The sequence below is a fragment of the Tachysurus vachellii genome, chromosome 2, assembly GCF_030014155.1.
Source record: "Tachysurus vachellii isolate PV-2020 chromosome 2, HZAU_Pvac_v1, whole genome shotgun sequence".
NCBI classification, from domain to species: domain Eukaryota; kingdom Metazoa; phylum Chordata; class Actinopteri; order Siluriformes; family Bagridae; genus Tachysurus; species Tachysurus vachellii.
In genome coordinates, this window is record NC_083461.1 from 12,428,919 (window position 1) to 12,446,798 (window position 17,880).

General features: G+C 36.2%; 1 protein-coding gene across 1 annotated transcript in view; it reads right to left on the bottom strand.

Annotated features, from left to right (window-relative positions):
• Positions 1 to 9,423: 9,423 nt before the first annotated feature.
• The window catches only part of rbfox3a (RNA binding fox-1 homolog 3a), a 328,730-nt gene continuing 320,273 nt past the window's right edge, over positions 9,424 to 17,880 (bottom strand). Inside the window, exon 16 of the mRNA XM_060897403.1 lies at positions 9,424 to 13,180. Coding sequence (XP_060753386.1) covers positions 13,178 to 13,180 — 3 coding nt within the window. The 3' untranslated portion in view covers positions 9,424 to 13,177. The remainder of the gene's footprint in view (positions 13,181 to 17,880) is intronic.

Here is a 17,880-nt window from a genome sequence, read left to right on the forward strand (position 1 = left end):
CTTGTCTTGAATTCACAGGCTTGCTTGCTCACTCCCCCTCAACTGAATGGCAGATGCTACTGTTCTGCATTGATGGCGAAGCCTTCCAACTTAATTAACACTAAATAATTAGGCAAATAAACATGTAACAGAGGACCACACACTCAGTCCTGAATGGTGGCACTACCCACTCTCAACACATTCCATGTGCAAAAGTGTACTCTCTAAATTAATTTCCACCTACAATTTCCACTGAAGTAATAAAAGTAGGGTGCAGTGACTCAACATGCTGACTGTGTCTGATTTGAGAACCTGGTGGAGCTGTTTGAAAGTGTGCCTGTGAATCATGAAGGCTTTGCTGGATTAGAATGCTGCTCTGAGTATTATCTACTGTATATGTATGCATTATCAGTGCTGAACAGTAGTCACAGTCATGTGAGGAGGGATTAGCTAGTACACAAAAGGGAAGTGTTAACTTTTTTTTAATGAACCTGTTATGGTTGTTCAAACAGCAGAATAGTCTCCTTTAATGGGTTGCACACACAGATACCAGCTTTTCCAGATTGAAATATTGCTTTGCCTATTATCTACTGTACGTGCATGCATTATCAGTGTTGGGCAGTAGCATTGTTAGCCCTAAGCAGTGAAGCTATTAGCTTAATGTCATTTTTAAGCTGTAATGAGGTAGTTCTTGTATTTCTTAAATGAAATACCTCTGTATATTGTACGGGATGAATAACAGTGTAGCACTGATTAATGATTAGTTTTACTGTCTATTTAATGTTAGGAATTAATTCACATTTTTTAGTACATATATTTAGTGAATGCACCAGATATATGGAAACATTAACAGCCTATATGTGCTTGATTTATTGTCCTCATATTGTCACATTATATTGTAAACCTCATTCTCCATAATAACACTTTTCAAAAACCTCAGTTAAGTTCTTTCAATTGAGTACCAAGACTACTCAAAGTTAATTAAGATAAAGATGGTTAACAACCGGGTTTTATATAAAAGAAATATAAGAAAAAAACAAAAAACTTTTAATAAATAAAATATAATAATTTAACATAAAATATGAGCATTTCTCAAATAAGAAGAAATATGTGAAACACTTTATGTTGATACAGAACTTATTTGACAAATATTTTTATGTATCTGACATTACATCATAAACATATTTATTTCCACTTTTTAAAGAAATACTCATCTCAAATTGAAATCTCCCAAAGTATCTTGCATAAACCTTTGCTTATTTATTGCTTATTGATTGACTGATTGATTGATTGATTGATGTATAATTTGACCTTTAAACTGACACCCAGATGTTGGACATCTTAATCTTATTTAAATGTAACTAGTCTTGGAGATGAAGCACAAATAAATAGATTTCATTTTGCATTATATTCAGATTGAGGAATAAAAACACTGTAAAGTGTAAAATACAACTTATCTGCTGTTAATTTTACCAAATAAGTGCTCCATTATCTATTTATTCTATAGGTGTTAATGCACCCTGCTGTAGGAACAAGTTCCCCAGTTTTCTTTCTTTCTTTCTTTCTTTTTTTTTTTCTTCATTTTTTGTATTGTGTGAAATGAATGTAGATGAGCGAGTGCCACTGCCCGACCAGGTTATCCAGGTTGAGGTCAGTTGGATCCTGGGAGACACCCAGGGGGCATGCCTCTCGAATTTTACTGAAACTGGAAGAGGTATCATAAAAATAGCTGGTGCTATTGTCTTATGCAGCTACACAGTGCTGATTCAGAACCAGTCCTTAGGGATAACTGGCCTAATTTTAGCAAATTGTGTGTTCAAATCTAAAACACACACACACCAAAAAAACAACAAAACTCAGCATTTCAAAGGCTCAGCATTAATGATAATACATTAAGTAATTGTTTTTCGGTCATCTTCTTTTGATTATTACTTAGTAATTAGCACACAAGCTCACATCTACTGAGGATATAGATTTAATGCAGTTAAGACACTTAAGGCATGTAGCTTATACTGTAGTGGCTACATTTCTCTGAAGGATTGACTTTAATGTATTTGAGCTATATTTTTTTATAGTAACTCTTAAAAAAAAAAAGCTTAGCTTTTTCCATCACTGTATGTTATCTATACATTTGGCAACTGGGTGGAATCAGTGAATGACTGACGTTTGATCGGACACTGTGGAAATGTGCTGCATAATGTCAAATGTATCTGATCCCACAGCTTAAAATTCTGACAAGCGAAGGTGTCAAACAGTAAACACCTATTTAGAGGAAATTAATTAATATATTTGCTGGGGCCGGGGGCTTCTAATTGCTCACAATTAAATTTAAATGAGCCCATGTAGCTGATGAGTGAGGAATCAGTGTTCAGGCACAGCAAGAATTAGGACAGGCAGAGGCCTCTCTTAATACCTGCTACCGTATCCCTCTTTTTCTGGTGCTTTGTTGTGCCCGGTCTGCAAAACATGCTGGCTTGCACATCACAAAAAAGAGAAAAATAAAGGATGAGGCTGTTTCATATGTGGAGCAGACATGTGGGTGATTATGTGCTAATGCTGCTCATCGCTGCACTTTTGTTTTTTGCTCTCCTCCAGCAGGATGAATAATGAGTGGGGCTGGCTGCTACAGCGCAGGGAAAGTGGTCCATAAGGAGCTGCGCTAATTCAGAAAGTCCCTTATCAAAACAAGCTGATGTGCGCTGAGACGTGTCGAGGTTGTGCTCTGCTGAGACAGAGGCTCTGCCCTCCCCCTCGTGCAGCCCAGCAGCCCTGCAGCCCTACTAATTAACCGAGCTACACATTCATTCGGTGTCAAACAACAAGCGCATACCAGAGCAGGGCCGGTCTGAATCCTTTCCAGATAAACACACGCTCTACGTGAGCAAACAGTGACAAACATATATATTCAAGCACATATGGGAATACACAAATGGACCTTAAAGGAGATTTGCAATCAAATATCAAGTATCACTCTTACAACACAACAGATGTTCAGCAAGTTTGTCAAGTTTTTTCATGCATTTCGGGGTTTGTCCACAGTGTCCATTTAGCATTTTAAGATTTGAGGTATCACTCAACTCGTGGGCCAGTATCCATACAGATCATAATCTTGACACATGTTCATGATGAACTCACATAATAAAGCAGGGCAAGAGGGCCGAGGGTATTGCTGGACTGCTCGTCACCATAGTTACAATATTCTCCCATAATTAGTGTCTCGGCTCTCTCCCCTGCATCGATTTATATGATCTCCTTAAACAGCTGTAAGAAACAGAAAAGGCCTCTGAGGACCTCTGAGCCTTGGAGGAAGAGGAAATCGAAAGGAAAGAATAGAAACAGGAGAAGAGGGAGAGATGGAAAGAGATAGAGAATAAAGAGGGAGACAACAATGGTGTAACAAACAAGCCCTGGCATTATTGTACGATTGCATGCTTCCATTTTAAATAGGCATGCTGTAACCCGAGGCTGTATTGAATGTGACTGAGATAGATGGGCTGCCTTAAATAGAACTATTCCTCACAGCCAGGAGTAAACACAACTAATGCTCACAGGGCCTTCTTTACTCACACACATACTGTATATATAAACACTCAGGGCTAGCCTCTCAGATGAAATACACACACAGATGTATAGACATATTAGAGGAAAGTTATGTTGGGGAAATGAGTATGTTGGGGCAACATGAAAACATCTAACATACCATATTCAGAAAACATGATATTAGTATGTTTATTGATGATAAATATATTGATAATACATTGACAGTAAATATAATGTATTGTAATATATTGTGTATATATACACACTGTATATTTCCTGGAATATACTGTACATTTAAAATAAAATATATATTTGGCCGATGCTTGTCTGAGGCAGAATACAACTGATCAATTGTCTTTTGCTTAAGGATATAACCATGGCATCCTTACAGTAATGGTATCTGACATCATAACCTTCTGATCTATGCTGCAAAGGCTGGCATGTACTTACATAAAATTTAAAAATTTTCAGTTGTTGACACAAAGAGAACCTTTATCTGTCTCAATCTCTGCTGAAATGTTAGATAACCTATCATTCTTTGATTTTTTGCTATTTTACTGTAAATGAATGCAATCATTTGCAGTGTAATCTATACAATAAAAAAACTGAATTTTGCTGTAAATGTCTGCAATGTTTACGGTGTACGGTAATATAAACAGTGGTACTAAGTACTAAATATTTCTTTCTTTTTTAACATCTAAGAATAATAACGGTAAATTACTATGAAATTACTAACAGGTTTTAATATGTGTAATAAATGACATAAAACACCTCATAACTGTTTAATTACTTACTAGTAACAAGGCAGTAAGTGCCAACATATTCTTGCTAAATGCCATGGAAAGGTTGCATATTAAACTTTCTTCCAATATATAGTACCAGCCATGACAAACAACCCAGTAAAATCATTGTGACAATAAACTTAAGAGCTCAGACCACAAATGTATCTTCAATTAAGAATGTAATATTTGTATAGTGCTTTAAACAACATACATTGTTTATATATATATATATATATATATATATATATATATATATATATATATATATATATATATATATATATATAATACTAGATTTAGAAATCAAGACAACATGGTGCAGAATCCTTGCGAGGAACCAGACTCAAACGAGAAGGCTGATGCTTTAGCAGTGGTGTACTTCCTCATAAAGTACCACCATACACTGTGCCAAGGGAAGCTCACTGTCTTACTGGTTCTGCCCTGCTCAAAAATCACTGCAGTCATGCTCTAAGCACAAATACCTCCATTGGGAGAGGAGGACACAAGCAGCATAAAAACACTCTAACCAGCTTTCATGAGGGGTTATACTGGCCCTTGTTGGATGCTGAAATCTGATACTTTTGCTATGGTTGTAAAACATGCCTCGTTACCATCAGTGAAGATTAGAATCACTGAGCATCACAGATTTGATAGTGATGCTATTTTGATGGTGTCTCCTTATTATCCTTCCGTTCTTCCATCTTTCCATCCATCCATCCATCCATCCATCCATCCATCTATCCATCTATCCATCCATCCATCTATCCATCTATCCATCCATCCATTCATTTTCAGTAAGACTTTATCCTGGGAACAAAATAGGCATAAACTATGGATGGAATGCCAGATCCATCTTGTTATTCCAACTAATTACAAAACAAATATAAAACAAAACAAAACACCTCTTTTCTTCTTACCAGTTTATTTTCTATAATTAGCTATTTGATACACAGAACTCACTGGGATTGTACTTAAGACATATTGTACTGTATAAGAAAGCATCACCAAGCTTTAACTGTCTTTCCCCAAGCTGTTAAACAAATATCAAATTGGAACAATGTAGATCGAATTTCAGAGCATGACAGCTGACAAGGGAGTTAAATGAGTGGAAAACCATCTTTTTGCTTCCTTCTTCATTTTGTTCTCTGACTTTTCTGAGCTGTGGGTTGCAGTAGCTCAGAAGCTCAGCTCTGATGTGGTGGTGTGTTTGTGGGGGGATTTGGAGACCTGTAGGCAGAGCACACACTAGGGAGTTGTGGTGTTTGTCCTTGTGTCTGGAGTGTGTGTGTGTGTGTGAGAGAGAGCATGAGAGAGAGCATGAGAGAGAGCATGAGAGAGAGAGAGAGAGATACAGGGTAATAGAGTTGTGATGGCAGATTAGTGAAGTCTCAGACCAACGGTGTGGGGAGGAAAACTGACCTGTGTTTAATTAAACAAGCAAACAATGGAGAGAAAGGAGCCAGGACTAGGAGGACAGAGTATGTGAGGATTGGATGAGTGCGTAATATTTATGTGTAGACTTAGCAGAATGAGCATTTAGTTTGCCTGGGGAACAAACCCTCTCATTCTGTTTCCCACCCGTCAACTCTATAGTAAATATTTACTCTATCTGAGGCTGTAGTCTTATCCTTGAGCTGGAATTGGGCACATTTCTTCTAGTTTCCCTCACACAGTCTCCATCTCATTCACTTTGTCTTGTTTTCTCTTAGTTCAACCTTACCACAGCCTGACACTTAATTGAATCTGTCCTTCTAAGACCCAGTAAACTGTTTGGCACCATTCATAAGGTATAAATATAATAACCAAAATATATTACTGAGATTTATCCTGAAACATAGAACGCCAGCAAACGTTCGTACACTGATGTTTCGCAGGGTACTATAGCAGTTCTCATAAAATCTAAATTTATATACAACGTTGCAGCATTTCAGACTTTTAGAAGAACTTAAGAAAATATATTAGAAAATACATCTAAGGTGCATGTAATATTCTGTAAGTATACTTTATATATACTACATGTCTTCAGTATTTATTGGCCATAAAGTAATGAACTCTGATTTAATATAGTGACAATAATAGTCACAATATTGACATTAGGTGATTCTTACTGTGTCAGCTGCCTCTCATTAAATACTCAACACATGACAGACACCACATAAGCACCATGAAAGAGAACCCTTTAAAAAGGCAGATTTATTTTCTGGAATTAATTTCCAAGTATAATTAAAGCCTTAATCTCCTTTTTACCCTCAACAAAACAATTTTGTACGAACCCAGAGAAGCAATCCAAAATTAATTTACCGCACCAGTGATTAGTATTAATGCTTTGGCATTTTTTTTTGCTCACTTCTTCCTCTCTTTCTGAGTGTTCAGAAGAAAGGATATGTCCTGTTGTAACATAGAATATTCACATGTAAGTAATGTAAGCCCAGCAGTGCACAGTGGGCTAACAGGCATGTACTCTTAATAGCCCTCATCCAGGGAATGGCAGCTTTATGTCAGCGGTGGCCTGCTTACGATATGAGTTGGAAACCCTGTGCATCAAGCTTTCATATCAAATAAACCAGTTCTTCTTATGCTTGCCAAAAAACATGTCTCCTTTTCTACATGGAAGTGTTCCAGGCAGGATGAAGATTTGTAAATGTTCAGTGTTAACAGGCTATGTTTAAAGTCTGACCTCTGAGAACTCAAGCTTTACGCACCTGTACCTGTAATTCAAGACAGAAGGATCAGAGAGACTTACTCCATAGGAACGAAGTGGTCATAGGAACGAGTAAGCTCCTTTCCATAATTAGAACATAAATTAAATGGCAAAAAGAACTAAAAGAGAAGGAGAAACAATAAGTGAGGAGCTCTGTGAATTTTCTTAAGCACACACTGCTGGTTCTGATGATTCTAGGCTAGCATTTTTCATCCAGTTCCTCAGGTGATGTCTAGCAGAGATGTAAAGCTTTGTTTGATTGGACTAGACTCCACACAGCATGTATAACGAGGTGATGAAAAAGTACTGAAACATGGGATCAATGTGGAGAGTGAAACCTTGTTTGTTAGTGTAGATGAGTGCAGGTATTGTGTTGTTTTGGAGGACAGAGAGGAGAGATCAATGGCGCATTTGCTTTGTGTAGGTAAATGATCATCCGAGGAACGGACAGGTACACTCTATCTTATGGTCGTCTGGGGATTTCAGACAAATTGGCCTAAAACTCGCATCATCCTTTTCACTCGCAATTCTGAATCTTAACACCGGCATTGACTACACAACAGACGATGCCTCATTCTTTTCTAACACAAAGTTGAATGGCCTGTTTACACAACATTTATTGTCCTGTCCGAAGGCATTAAATACGAGAACATTTTAAATGCAGTGTTAACAAACAGTTGCTTTTTATTTCTAACAAAGATAGATATTGGAATAGTGCCAACAACTAGTTAGTCAAGGCAGCTGAACATGCATTATAACAGTAAAGATAACGAAAGTTAAAGTTAAAAAATGACCTTGATTAATAAAAATGCTTACAATGATACTGATATCAAACATTTCTTTTCACTTAGAGAACACAAAGTCAACCTCACAGTAACACTACATTCTACCTGTGTAGCAGGTAACTATACTGGAGCTAAGTAGGAATGAATGAGTAGCTGTTCAATAGCACTTATCTTAGTCCTATTAACTGCTAAGAACTACTGGTTAATTACTCAGCAAGTATGTTAGCAGGAGTTCATTATTAACTAAGCATTAATTACCGAGTCTTATGTTTCTTCTGCAAAACTACTAGCCATCTATGGCTCATTAATAATAATTACTGATTATTTACTGATCACATTGACACTAATTCCCAATACTTCCTCATGGAGATGTACAACCCAATATACTGTAACTTATTCCAATACCTCTGTCTATAAAATTTAAATGTCCATGTGAGTTAGTATACAGTTGGTCTCCACTGAGGAGCACAAGGGTGGTATGTTGATTTTATTTAGCCAGTCAATGTTTACACAAAGAAATGAATGAAAATTAGCTTAAAATGACAAAGGTACAAAGGTGCAACGGAGCAATGACCAAAAATATATTCTCAATAAACATACTTTCAAAAGTGTTTCAGTAATAATGTTTCAGTAATTAGCAGTAAATTACCATGATAGTAATTATATTGATTATAAGAGTTGAAAGAAAGAAGTTATTTCTGTTAGAAACATACAAATTTCAGCTCCTGAACTTCAGTAATGGTCAATTTGTGATGTACTCAAAACCAAACTAGAAGATTATATATATATGAAGTCTCCATGAACACCTTCTGCATGGTAAAACATTTTGTACATGGATCCAATATAATAACCAATATAATATGGTAGTGGAACATTGCTTGGTAGTGGATCTTGAAGAGTGAAGATTAATTACATCATTAATTCAACCAAGTGACTGCCAAAATCTTGGTTGCCTCTGGCAAATATTCATCTAAAACTTCATCATGAACAGATCAGCAAACATGCATACGAATTAATATAGAAATACAGGAAAAGCAGAATCACTATTACACAATGGTCGCATGGTCGCTTACATTTACAATCCTGTGGTCCGAGATAAAAAAGGGCATTGTGCACATTCACAAATCTCACAATAAAAAGGCACTGAAATGTAGTGCTATGGAAGCTGCTCCAAATATTCTAGGTTTCAGGGCAATCATTTTAAAACCAGTGTTTTGCTGAAATTTTTTTTTATGCTTATATGCACCAAAAGCTTTGTGTTTAAATACGACTGTACACCTTCACATCTACGAGTTCATTATATAAATGCATCTGCTTCTTATTTTCATTCATTTATTCAATTTTATGTAACCCCTTTATCTGGAACACTGGGAGTGAAGCATGAATACACCTATTACTGATACTTTTTTATATATATTAAGTTATAACTAATTTTTCTAAATGGTTAATAATTCAGGAGTTAATAGATACTAGTAGAAAATAGATACTATACGATATATTAAAAAAACAATACTGTAAAGATCTGTAAGTAATTAAAACAATGCAGACTGTTGAAGAAAGAAATATTTATTAATAATCATATTAATCATGATGATAATAATCATAAGATAATGATATAATAAATAGTACTGGTTGTCTGAAGCACATTGGAAGCATACAGAAAGAGAACAACTCAAATGCAAAGTTAGACCTGAACAGTCTTTTCATTTTCAATATTGATTTTTCTGCTTATTTTTCTAAACTTGTACTTATTTGGAACAACTGCAAAATATTTATGAAGAAAATAACCTGAAAATATTAAAAATAGCTTTGTTGTTACATTGAGCCAGTGTAGCACAATAAGAACACTGTTTTTTTTTTTTTTTTTTTTTTAAATATAACACATTTTGTATTGAGCTGACAGTAGAAGGAGAATTTGTACATTTGTAGAAAATAAAGGGGCTGGAAGCACATAGACACAGGATGGACTGACAGATGAATGGAAGGGATGGATTCATGGATACTCTTTCACTGAGATGGCCTTCTCACACCCCATTCAAACCTTTGTGCTTAGGGAACTGGTGAAGACACACATGGCTGCAGATTGTGGAGAGGGTGTGTGACTGCTGAACTAGATTTAGGTTTGTGTTTATAAAGATTGGTTTCCTTCATCAATCTGAGTTTGACAAAGTTGTCTGCATAACTGCGCTTGGGCCTGGTAGGAAGACAAATTTTGGATGAAGAGAATGTTAGAAAAGCACAAGTTTCATTTCAGCTTAAGCTAAAGGGAGGAGTATGAGCACACTAGAGTTTGCATTGCCTTTTGGCTTTGGGTTAAGGAAGACAGGGTGAGCTGACTTTGGTGCTTAGGTGGACATGTCTTCAGACTTCAAGGAAGGAGCAAGAGCACAGGGTGAAGACAACAAGCCAAGAGATACAGTGCAAGGGCTGATACACACCTTACAGCGGTCTAAAACCAGGACATGTAAACAAGATATATGTCATACAGACAAAAGCAAAGAAATAAATCCAGAGGTCTTGGATCTCTGTGAAATTGACATCTTTTGTTACTTTGTTCAGTTACAGTCTCTTTCAGTACAGAATCGTCCAGTCGGATTTAATGTCCCTGAAACAGCTTGTCTTGACGGTTAGCTCCCATCCGCCACTGCTGATACATGCTGATGCTCCATAACTCTCCTCTAACAGGCGAACAAGTGCCTCCATTGCCCAGTGTATAGTTACCTTTAATGTATTACAATCACTGAGATACGAGTTGCCAGCTTGATAGAAAATAAAGTATTGTTCTGAAAGCAAAAATGCAGCGAAGAGGAGTTATATTTTCATGGTGTGGAACGTGTAAGTTCTGTCTTGACATAACACCTGAGTCCAAGGAAGCTCATGATTTTGCAAAGCTTGGAAATGGCATCTGGAGAAGAGGCTTACCTACACACTAATAAATGTACCATTCTTTGTCTGAACCAAAATCCGGGAAAATCAGCATGTCTGATTTGCATGTCACATAAAAAAAACATTTTCATGTTTTAATTTCACATATAGAGTAATACATCATAACAGGAAGCTTTTGCATGTAAGTAAGTTTTCACATTTTGCATCAACAAAAACATTTGACTGTTTTCTTATTAACCTCAGCACATTGTTCCTTTTCTTGAAGCACATTAGTGAACCAATTCTGACTGATCACACTGTCCTGGAGTGCTCCGTTATTATTATTATTATTTTTTTTTAATCATATAACAGTAGTCAACACAGACATCTCCATTAGAACTCAGGTCCAGTACCAGAACAGAGACTAGCTAGACCATGTACATACATTTACAAAGTACTACTTAAAAAATAAGGACATATACCTAAAAAGTTCAAGAGTTTGAAGTACATTCAATAGCTGAAACAAAGAATCAGACAGACAGAGAAATGCCACCAAGGTAAAAATCTCTCAGTACACTAACAGTGCAAAACCTGAACCACCATTGAAAACAAGAAATAAAATCATTGTTTGAAGGGTCGCAAAGTCACAAATAGATATATTCATATAGAAATGTTTTTTTTTCTCCATACTTGTAATACAATAATACAACATTAGTAAATGGCTACAATTGACATTTGAACCATGCTCAGCAGCATGTTATTAGTACAATGTTTAACTATATATGGATATCACTAAAGTGGAGCTCAGTAGAAGTAGAAAGGTAACAGACTTTAGTAAAATTTCGCTTGCAACCCTTTGACTAAAACTACCGCCCATCTCACTTTGTTTCCCACATTATAGCAGGCAAGAGCCTATTTTCAAGATGGATGGCCAAACTCCTGTGACAATACAAAGCAGACAGCTCCAATTGTCTTAATTTGTAGCCCCCTGACACCATGTACAAAAGTGGTTTACTACACAACATGGCCACCTCCACAACAACACTACAATGTAATGCTTTTTGGTAGCATTGGGGCCACGAATCAGTGAAGCCCCTTTCCACTTTTCCATTTCCCACTTACTCCACTGTGACCATTCCAGGCCGACACACTATATCACACACACACACACACACACACACACACACACACACACACACACACACACACACACACACAGCCTTGTATGTCTCAGTGCGCCCATTTTTCTTCACTGGGCCTTTACACATTGTGCTACTGAAAACAGAGGGTTGTCAGACAGCATGAATGCCTGTATGAACTCTATCTTCTCATTTAGGAATGGAGATGGTCATTAGATGGTCGTGTAGCTTTGGCTATTGCCACACTTAACCATAACCATTAAAGTATTCATAATGACAATTTATCACACGCTGCATGGGAACGACCTCAAAGACATCTCTTGCACTCTTTTTTTTTTTCTTCATGGACAGGCTTTTGGTGGTATATTTACAGTTTCTTGACTCGACCTGCCTCTCCTATTTAAATTATAATATTACAAGATCTTAACAAACTTTAAAGTCTTTTAAAAGTATCATCTCTTGACATTGGCATGAAACATAATTACAGTACAGTGGATCTATATTTGCAAAATTCAAATTAAAAATGATTTCTTTTCAAATTCATGTCAAGTTTATAAAACTGCTTTAAGCCAACGATACTGACATTTAGGAGAAATGGAGGGCGAAGGAGTGAATAAAAGCTTCTTTTTCAGGCCTACATCAATGACTAAAGGCCCTTGACCTTTCTCTCTGGGATGTAATGCTGTTCAACAGGAACTTAGCCTTTGTCCACCGAGGCATTAGCTGTCACTTCTGACCCATAGCAGAAGGTCAGTGATGGAAGACTCAGGCCTACCACACACTGGAGCCCTAGACGAAGCCAGGCTGCCAGACTTGTGTCTAAAGAGGTTGCAGCCCACTTGTCTTACCCTTTTCCCTCCAACCAGTCTTAAGGGCAGGATAAGCTAGTCTGCAAAAGGAGGAGGGGGTGAGGAAACAACCATGTCCCCTCAACCCCCCTCTCCAACAGCGCTGCATTCATGCATCGTTTACCTCTGCTGAGTTTTTTGTAACATTTTCTAACATATTTATACATACATATATCGCTATATAGATTTATATATATTTATATATATACACTCATCTTTTACTCTTTTTGAGATCACAAACTTAAAAAAGTTTAGAAAAATAAAAAAAGTTTTTATGATGAGCTCTTGTCTCGTCCTCCACCCAGCCAGGCTGTCACAGGTGAAGGCTAATTCTTCCTCCGCTTCACAGCTTGGCTGTCATTCATGTCTCCATCAAGATATGATGCCTCCAACTCACAGCCTTGGTTGAAGGGATCCTTCTTTTTATGTGTTTTTGTATTTTTATATGTTTTGTTTTGTATCGCCACCTTAATCCTTCTTGTCGTCCACTATTTAGCCGATGTCCGCCTCTTCTATGATCCCTCTTTTTCTCTTTTATTTACTAGAAACATAAAAACATGTTGATTAGTGGAACGTTATCCTGTAAGCTGTTGTATGTTAACATGCACTTGTTAAACAGCTGAACTGATTAAACAATAAAACAAAACAAAAAAAAGCAGCTTATTATATTCTGCTAATTGTATGGTCTCAGAAATTATTTCAGAAATATCCGACATAATCCTTGGATATAATGCTAAACATGCATTTGAGGATTATCCACAAATCCTAATACAGAGGGACTGAACAGAAAGCAAGACACCTTAAAGGAGCTTTGGAAAAATTGAAGATAACAAAGTAGTATTATGAAGGATGACAATAAACAAGAAGAGGAACAGTTTCCACAGCGAATGATGGGCAGATGTTAGACAGTTGGAGAAACAGAACAACAGAGAGATGGTGAGAGGAGGAGAAGATCAGGAGCAAAACCGGGAGTCCAAGGTGTCCTGGGGCTCTCTTCCTGACAGAAGCTCTTTAATTTAGGGAGATGTGGCGCTGCACTGAAGAGGCTCACAAGAGCATGCAGGCCAACTTTAATTTTAACATCACTTTGTTGTTGCTCAGCCCTCCCTGGAGGAGCCCACAGATGTGCTCTGGCATACTGATCAAGCCCCATGATGGGCTTCTGTTCTCGACATGAGCCACTTTATCTCTTACACAGACTCATGATGGGCTCTGCTCTCTTGCTTGACAAACACAGACAGAAATAGACTCGGAGAAAGAGTTACTAGAGACGCTCGAGCCGGCTGCCTACTCATCTGTGACCGGGTACAGATTCTCTTTCAAATGATGCTGCCATAGACAATGAAACACATGCAATCTCTAAGTCCACTAATAGCCAAAAATCTGCTTTCATATACATCCATTTCTGTATAAACATAGGCTATACACAGTGTCTGGTTTAGATTTAAATTTGAAGATCATTACATTCACATTGAGGACACACATGCTAGAATTGTCTTTTTATTTAGACACAAAAACATCTTTACAATGTTATACTGTACAGAAGTGTACAGAACTATAACTACAGTGTCTTCATCAGAGTCCATAACCAATACATACGTGGACAATCTTACTACCAGTCAATGTTTTCACACAGTATGACCTGAAACATTGAAAATGTCCAGTACACATTGCACATGAGCTGAGCAGCAAATACACAGGTGACATATACATATAAAAGAGGATCTAATAGTGTAATATAGTTATAGAAGTACATTTTTTTTATAAACATATACAAAAAATCCCCTGGCAGAGAAAAACTGCATGTTTAAATAAAAAAAATAAAATACAAATAAAAATAAATAAAAAATCAAATCAAATATATGTGGACTTTAAATTGTTCTGTAATTGCCTGACTAAATTAGAAGTGCATTAATGACATAGTCTATACTGTATGTAGCAGCGATACAAGTGTGTTTTCCAAGTTTGCTTTACAATATCTGAGGTCTACAAATGCGGCTGTAACATTTTTAGTGCCATTCACTTTCCATTGTACGTTATCAATCCAGATTCTTTCACTATATTATTGCATTGCACAAACTCAAATTCAAATGAATTGCAGTTCTCAGATTATTTTTTTTTTAACTAATATTCATCTTTATCTTTGTGGTGAAACTGGTAACTATTTTAAAATTCCGTCACCATAATTAGAACAAATTCGATTACAGAAATAATACTGCCATTTTGTACTGGCCCTTGGCCCATGGTGCCATCTTACAAATGACTGCATTAACAGAACCAATTAGACAGGCAATCATTTAATGGCTTGCTGCAGCATCCGTGTAAAATGAAGACTTCCATCATGACAATCTGCAAGCTCATACATTCATTCTGATGCCAGCAAACTGTCCTCTAAGCACTCTTTTTTTCAGAGCTATTTAGCCTCAGTCTTTAAATACTGGATCACACGAATGGCTAATGGAGTTATAATTGAGTAATAATACAGTATGATGCATATAATTCTGTTTAATGTAGACAAAATGCCTATACTAAAAATAAGAAACACTAAAATTAAAAACAAAGGATTTGTACATTTCTGCATAGTTATGTATCAGTAAGATTCTGGAAGTGAATTAGTAAAAAGTAGAAGCTAGTAGACAGATATTTTCGAATGGATTGAACGTTTGGGCTCTGATTTATTAAAACCCAAAATAAAGAACATTTCTTTGCATGTGCAGTTGGGTAAATTGTGCATGCAGATAGAGGGCATGTTGCGGGGGATTTACAGAGAATAATTGTGTGCATTACATCATATGCAAACTAGGGGGAGGAAACATTATGTAAATAAGGTTTCTTGTGTGTACTAAATATTTCTGGCAGCCGCAGTGAATACCGATCTCCTTAAGACTCCTGTAAGGGTAAACTTAATGTGAAACTCAAGTATAGCACCAACTAAAGACAAGCGAGATAGGTCAGAAAAAACATTCAAATACTGTATGTCATGAATAAATGTTTGTAGACATAAGTGTAGATTACTTTAATAAAGTATTTGTAAAAGAAAACCAATTTAATGGCTGTTGGCATGGGAGGAATGAGTATACAGCAAAATCTAATAAATGTAATAATACTAATGTAAAAAATGTATTAATAAAAAATTTAATAATTAATAATGTCATAATTTTAAAAATCTAAGATATCTTTTACAGCTCATTATGAAGACAGTATATATTCAGTTGGTAGAAACAGGCTTCTGCAAATTTAATGCCCAGTGCCCTTTAGACATATTAATTTCTGCACGCATTGGCCATTCACAAAGTGGCTTTAAGGGTTGGTCAATTACAGCTTCGCTGCCAAATTAATTGATTTGCATTTCACAGCTTGAGCAGGAACGCTCCAAAATAGCATGCTTATAAATAAAATATACACAATGAACCTGCCATGATTCTAGGTCCATGTGAAAGACACAATTCGTTGTACTTCCTGTTAGGGTACATATTTTGTTTTTAGGTCTTATTAAATTTAAATGCGTTTTTACTCTTAAGTAAATAAGGACGTGTGTGTTAGAATGAGACAGACTGAATTACACTTCTCTGATTTTGTTTTACAGCTGGTAGAATGACAGCAGAGTCTTTTAAATCTGTCTTTAATTGAAATGAAAATGAAACAAATGTCATAGGGCAGCTTTAATACTTTCAAATTATTTGGAAACATCATATAAACACATTTATGTAGCCCAACTGCACAGCACAGTTATTATTCTAACACATTTAGACATAATCAGTTTTGTTTTCTCTTCGGAAAAAATGTATAAAGAAATATATGACTGAACATTTTACATAGTTATATAAAAATTCACAATGGAATATCTGTAGGCTTATAATATTATTTTATAAAAGGAAGAATACATTGTTTGTTTTGTTCCTCTAAGTTTGAAGTACTACAGCAGAGCTACATTTTCTTAAATATGCTAATATATCTATTGTTACACATAAGTATTTATTTTCTGATCAATCTAGGCTTGACCTTGTTCGAAAAAAAATGGATATGTACATTGACGAATTAAAAACACAAAACAAAACAAAACAAAACAAAACAAAACATAAAAAACACCACCACTAACAACAACAAGAAGAAACTGTTTAAAACTGATAAAGTGCAAGCATGGATGTAAAACCAATTTCAGTCTTATTTACAGCTTATGGTTGCAGTCATTTTGGTAGCACTAGCCTTGTATTCCATTCCCACAGAGCACGTTTTTTTTTCTAAGGCTAGTAACTAGCTAGCTTGGAGGCACTGTGTTTTGAGGTACCATCCAAAAACACCCAACAATCAACCAAAAAAAGTATTTATTCAAATACATTTATGTTATTACTTAACACTGAAAAGGTGTTAGAGGAAAATGCCTGATGTGTGTTGAGCTCCTCGATTTAGACATCCGCTCTTTTTTCTTACTGTAAAACGATATTGTTGATCTAGCAGTATTTATTTATTTATTTATTTATTTATTTATTTTTATAAAAGAACATTTAACAATGATAAATGTGTTAATAAATGTACTTGATGTTACAGTCATTATCTTAACAGTGTTCATAAGAAACTTATTAAATATTTAACCAGGATTATAGTAGCAAGGAAAGGGGTTGGGCTCAGCGGCTCAACTTTATTTCTTTTTATCAATACTAAAGAAAATTCTTTTTAAAGAAGACGATGAAGCTCAGAGAGTTGAGGAGGTAGTGGTGGATGTGAAGAGGAAGCTTATTTAAGTGAAATATTACGTTGTATGGTAGATTTTTTCTTCAAATCGGGGGAAGCACTGCATCCAATCACTGTTTTACAATAGGCTGCATGTGATTTCAGTCTAGAAGGAGAATGGTGTGTCTGAAGCCACAACTGCTATGGTAATAGAACGAGCTGAACAGCAGTGCTATACGCAAGGTAAGCCTGGTGTATCTTCAAATGAGATCAGTGGTTATTGACTCAATGGTGTTATCTTTAATCTGTGGAGTAAATTGCTTTGGATGCTGCCCCTCCGTCCTGAATCTTTTCTCCCTTTCTTCTATAACTCCCACCTTTCTATTCCATTTGAAGTGAGCAGGCAGCTATTTACTGGGCAGAATGTGTGTCAGTGTATAGGGATGTGAGCTGCTTCTGAGCCTCAGGGACATGATCAACGCCCTGAACAACTTGGAAACGAGAGAGGCCCTATTTCACAGAAAGGATTATTGGCTTCTCCCACTCGTTCCCTCTCTTACTCACTCTCTC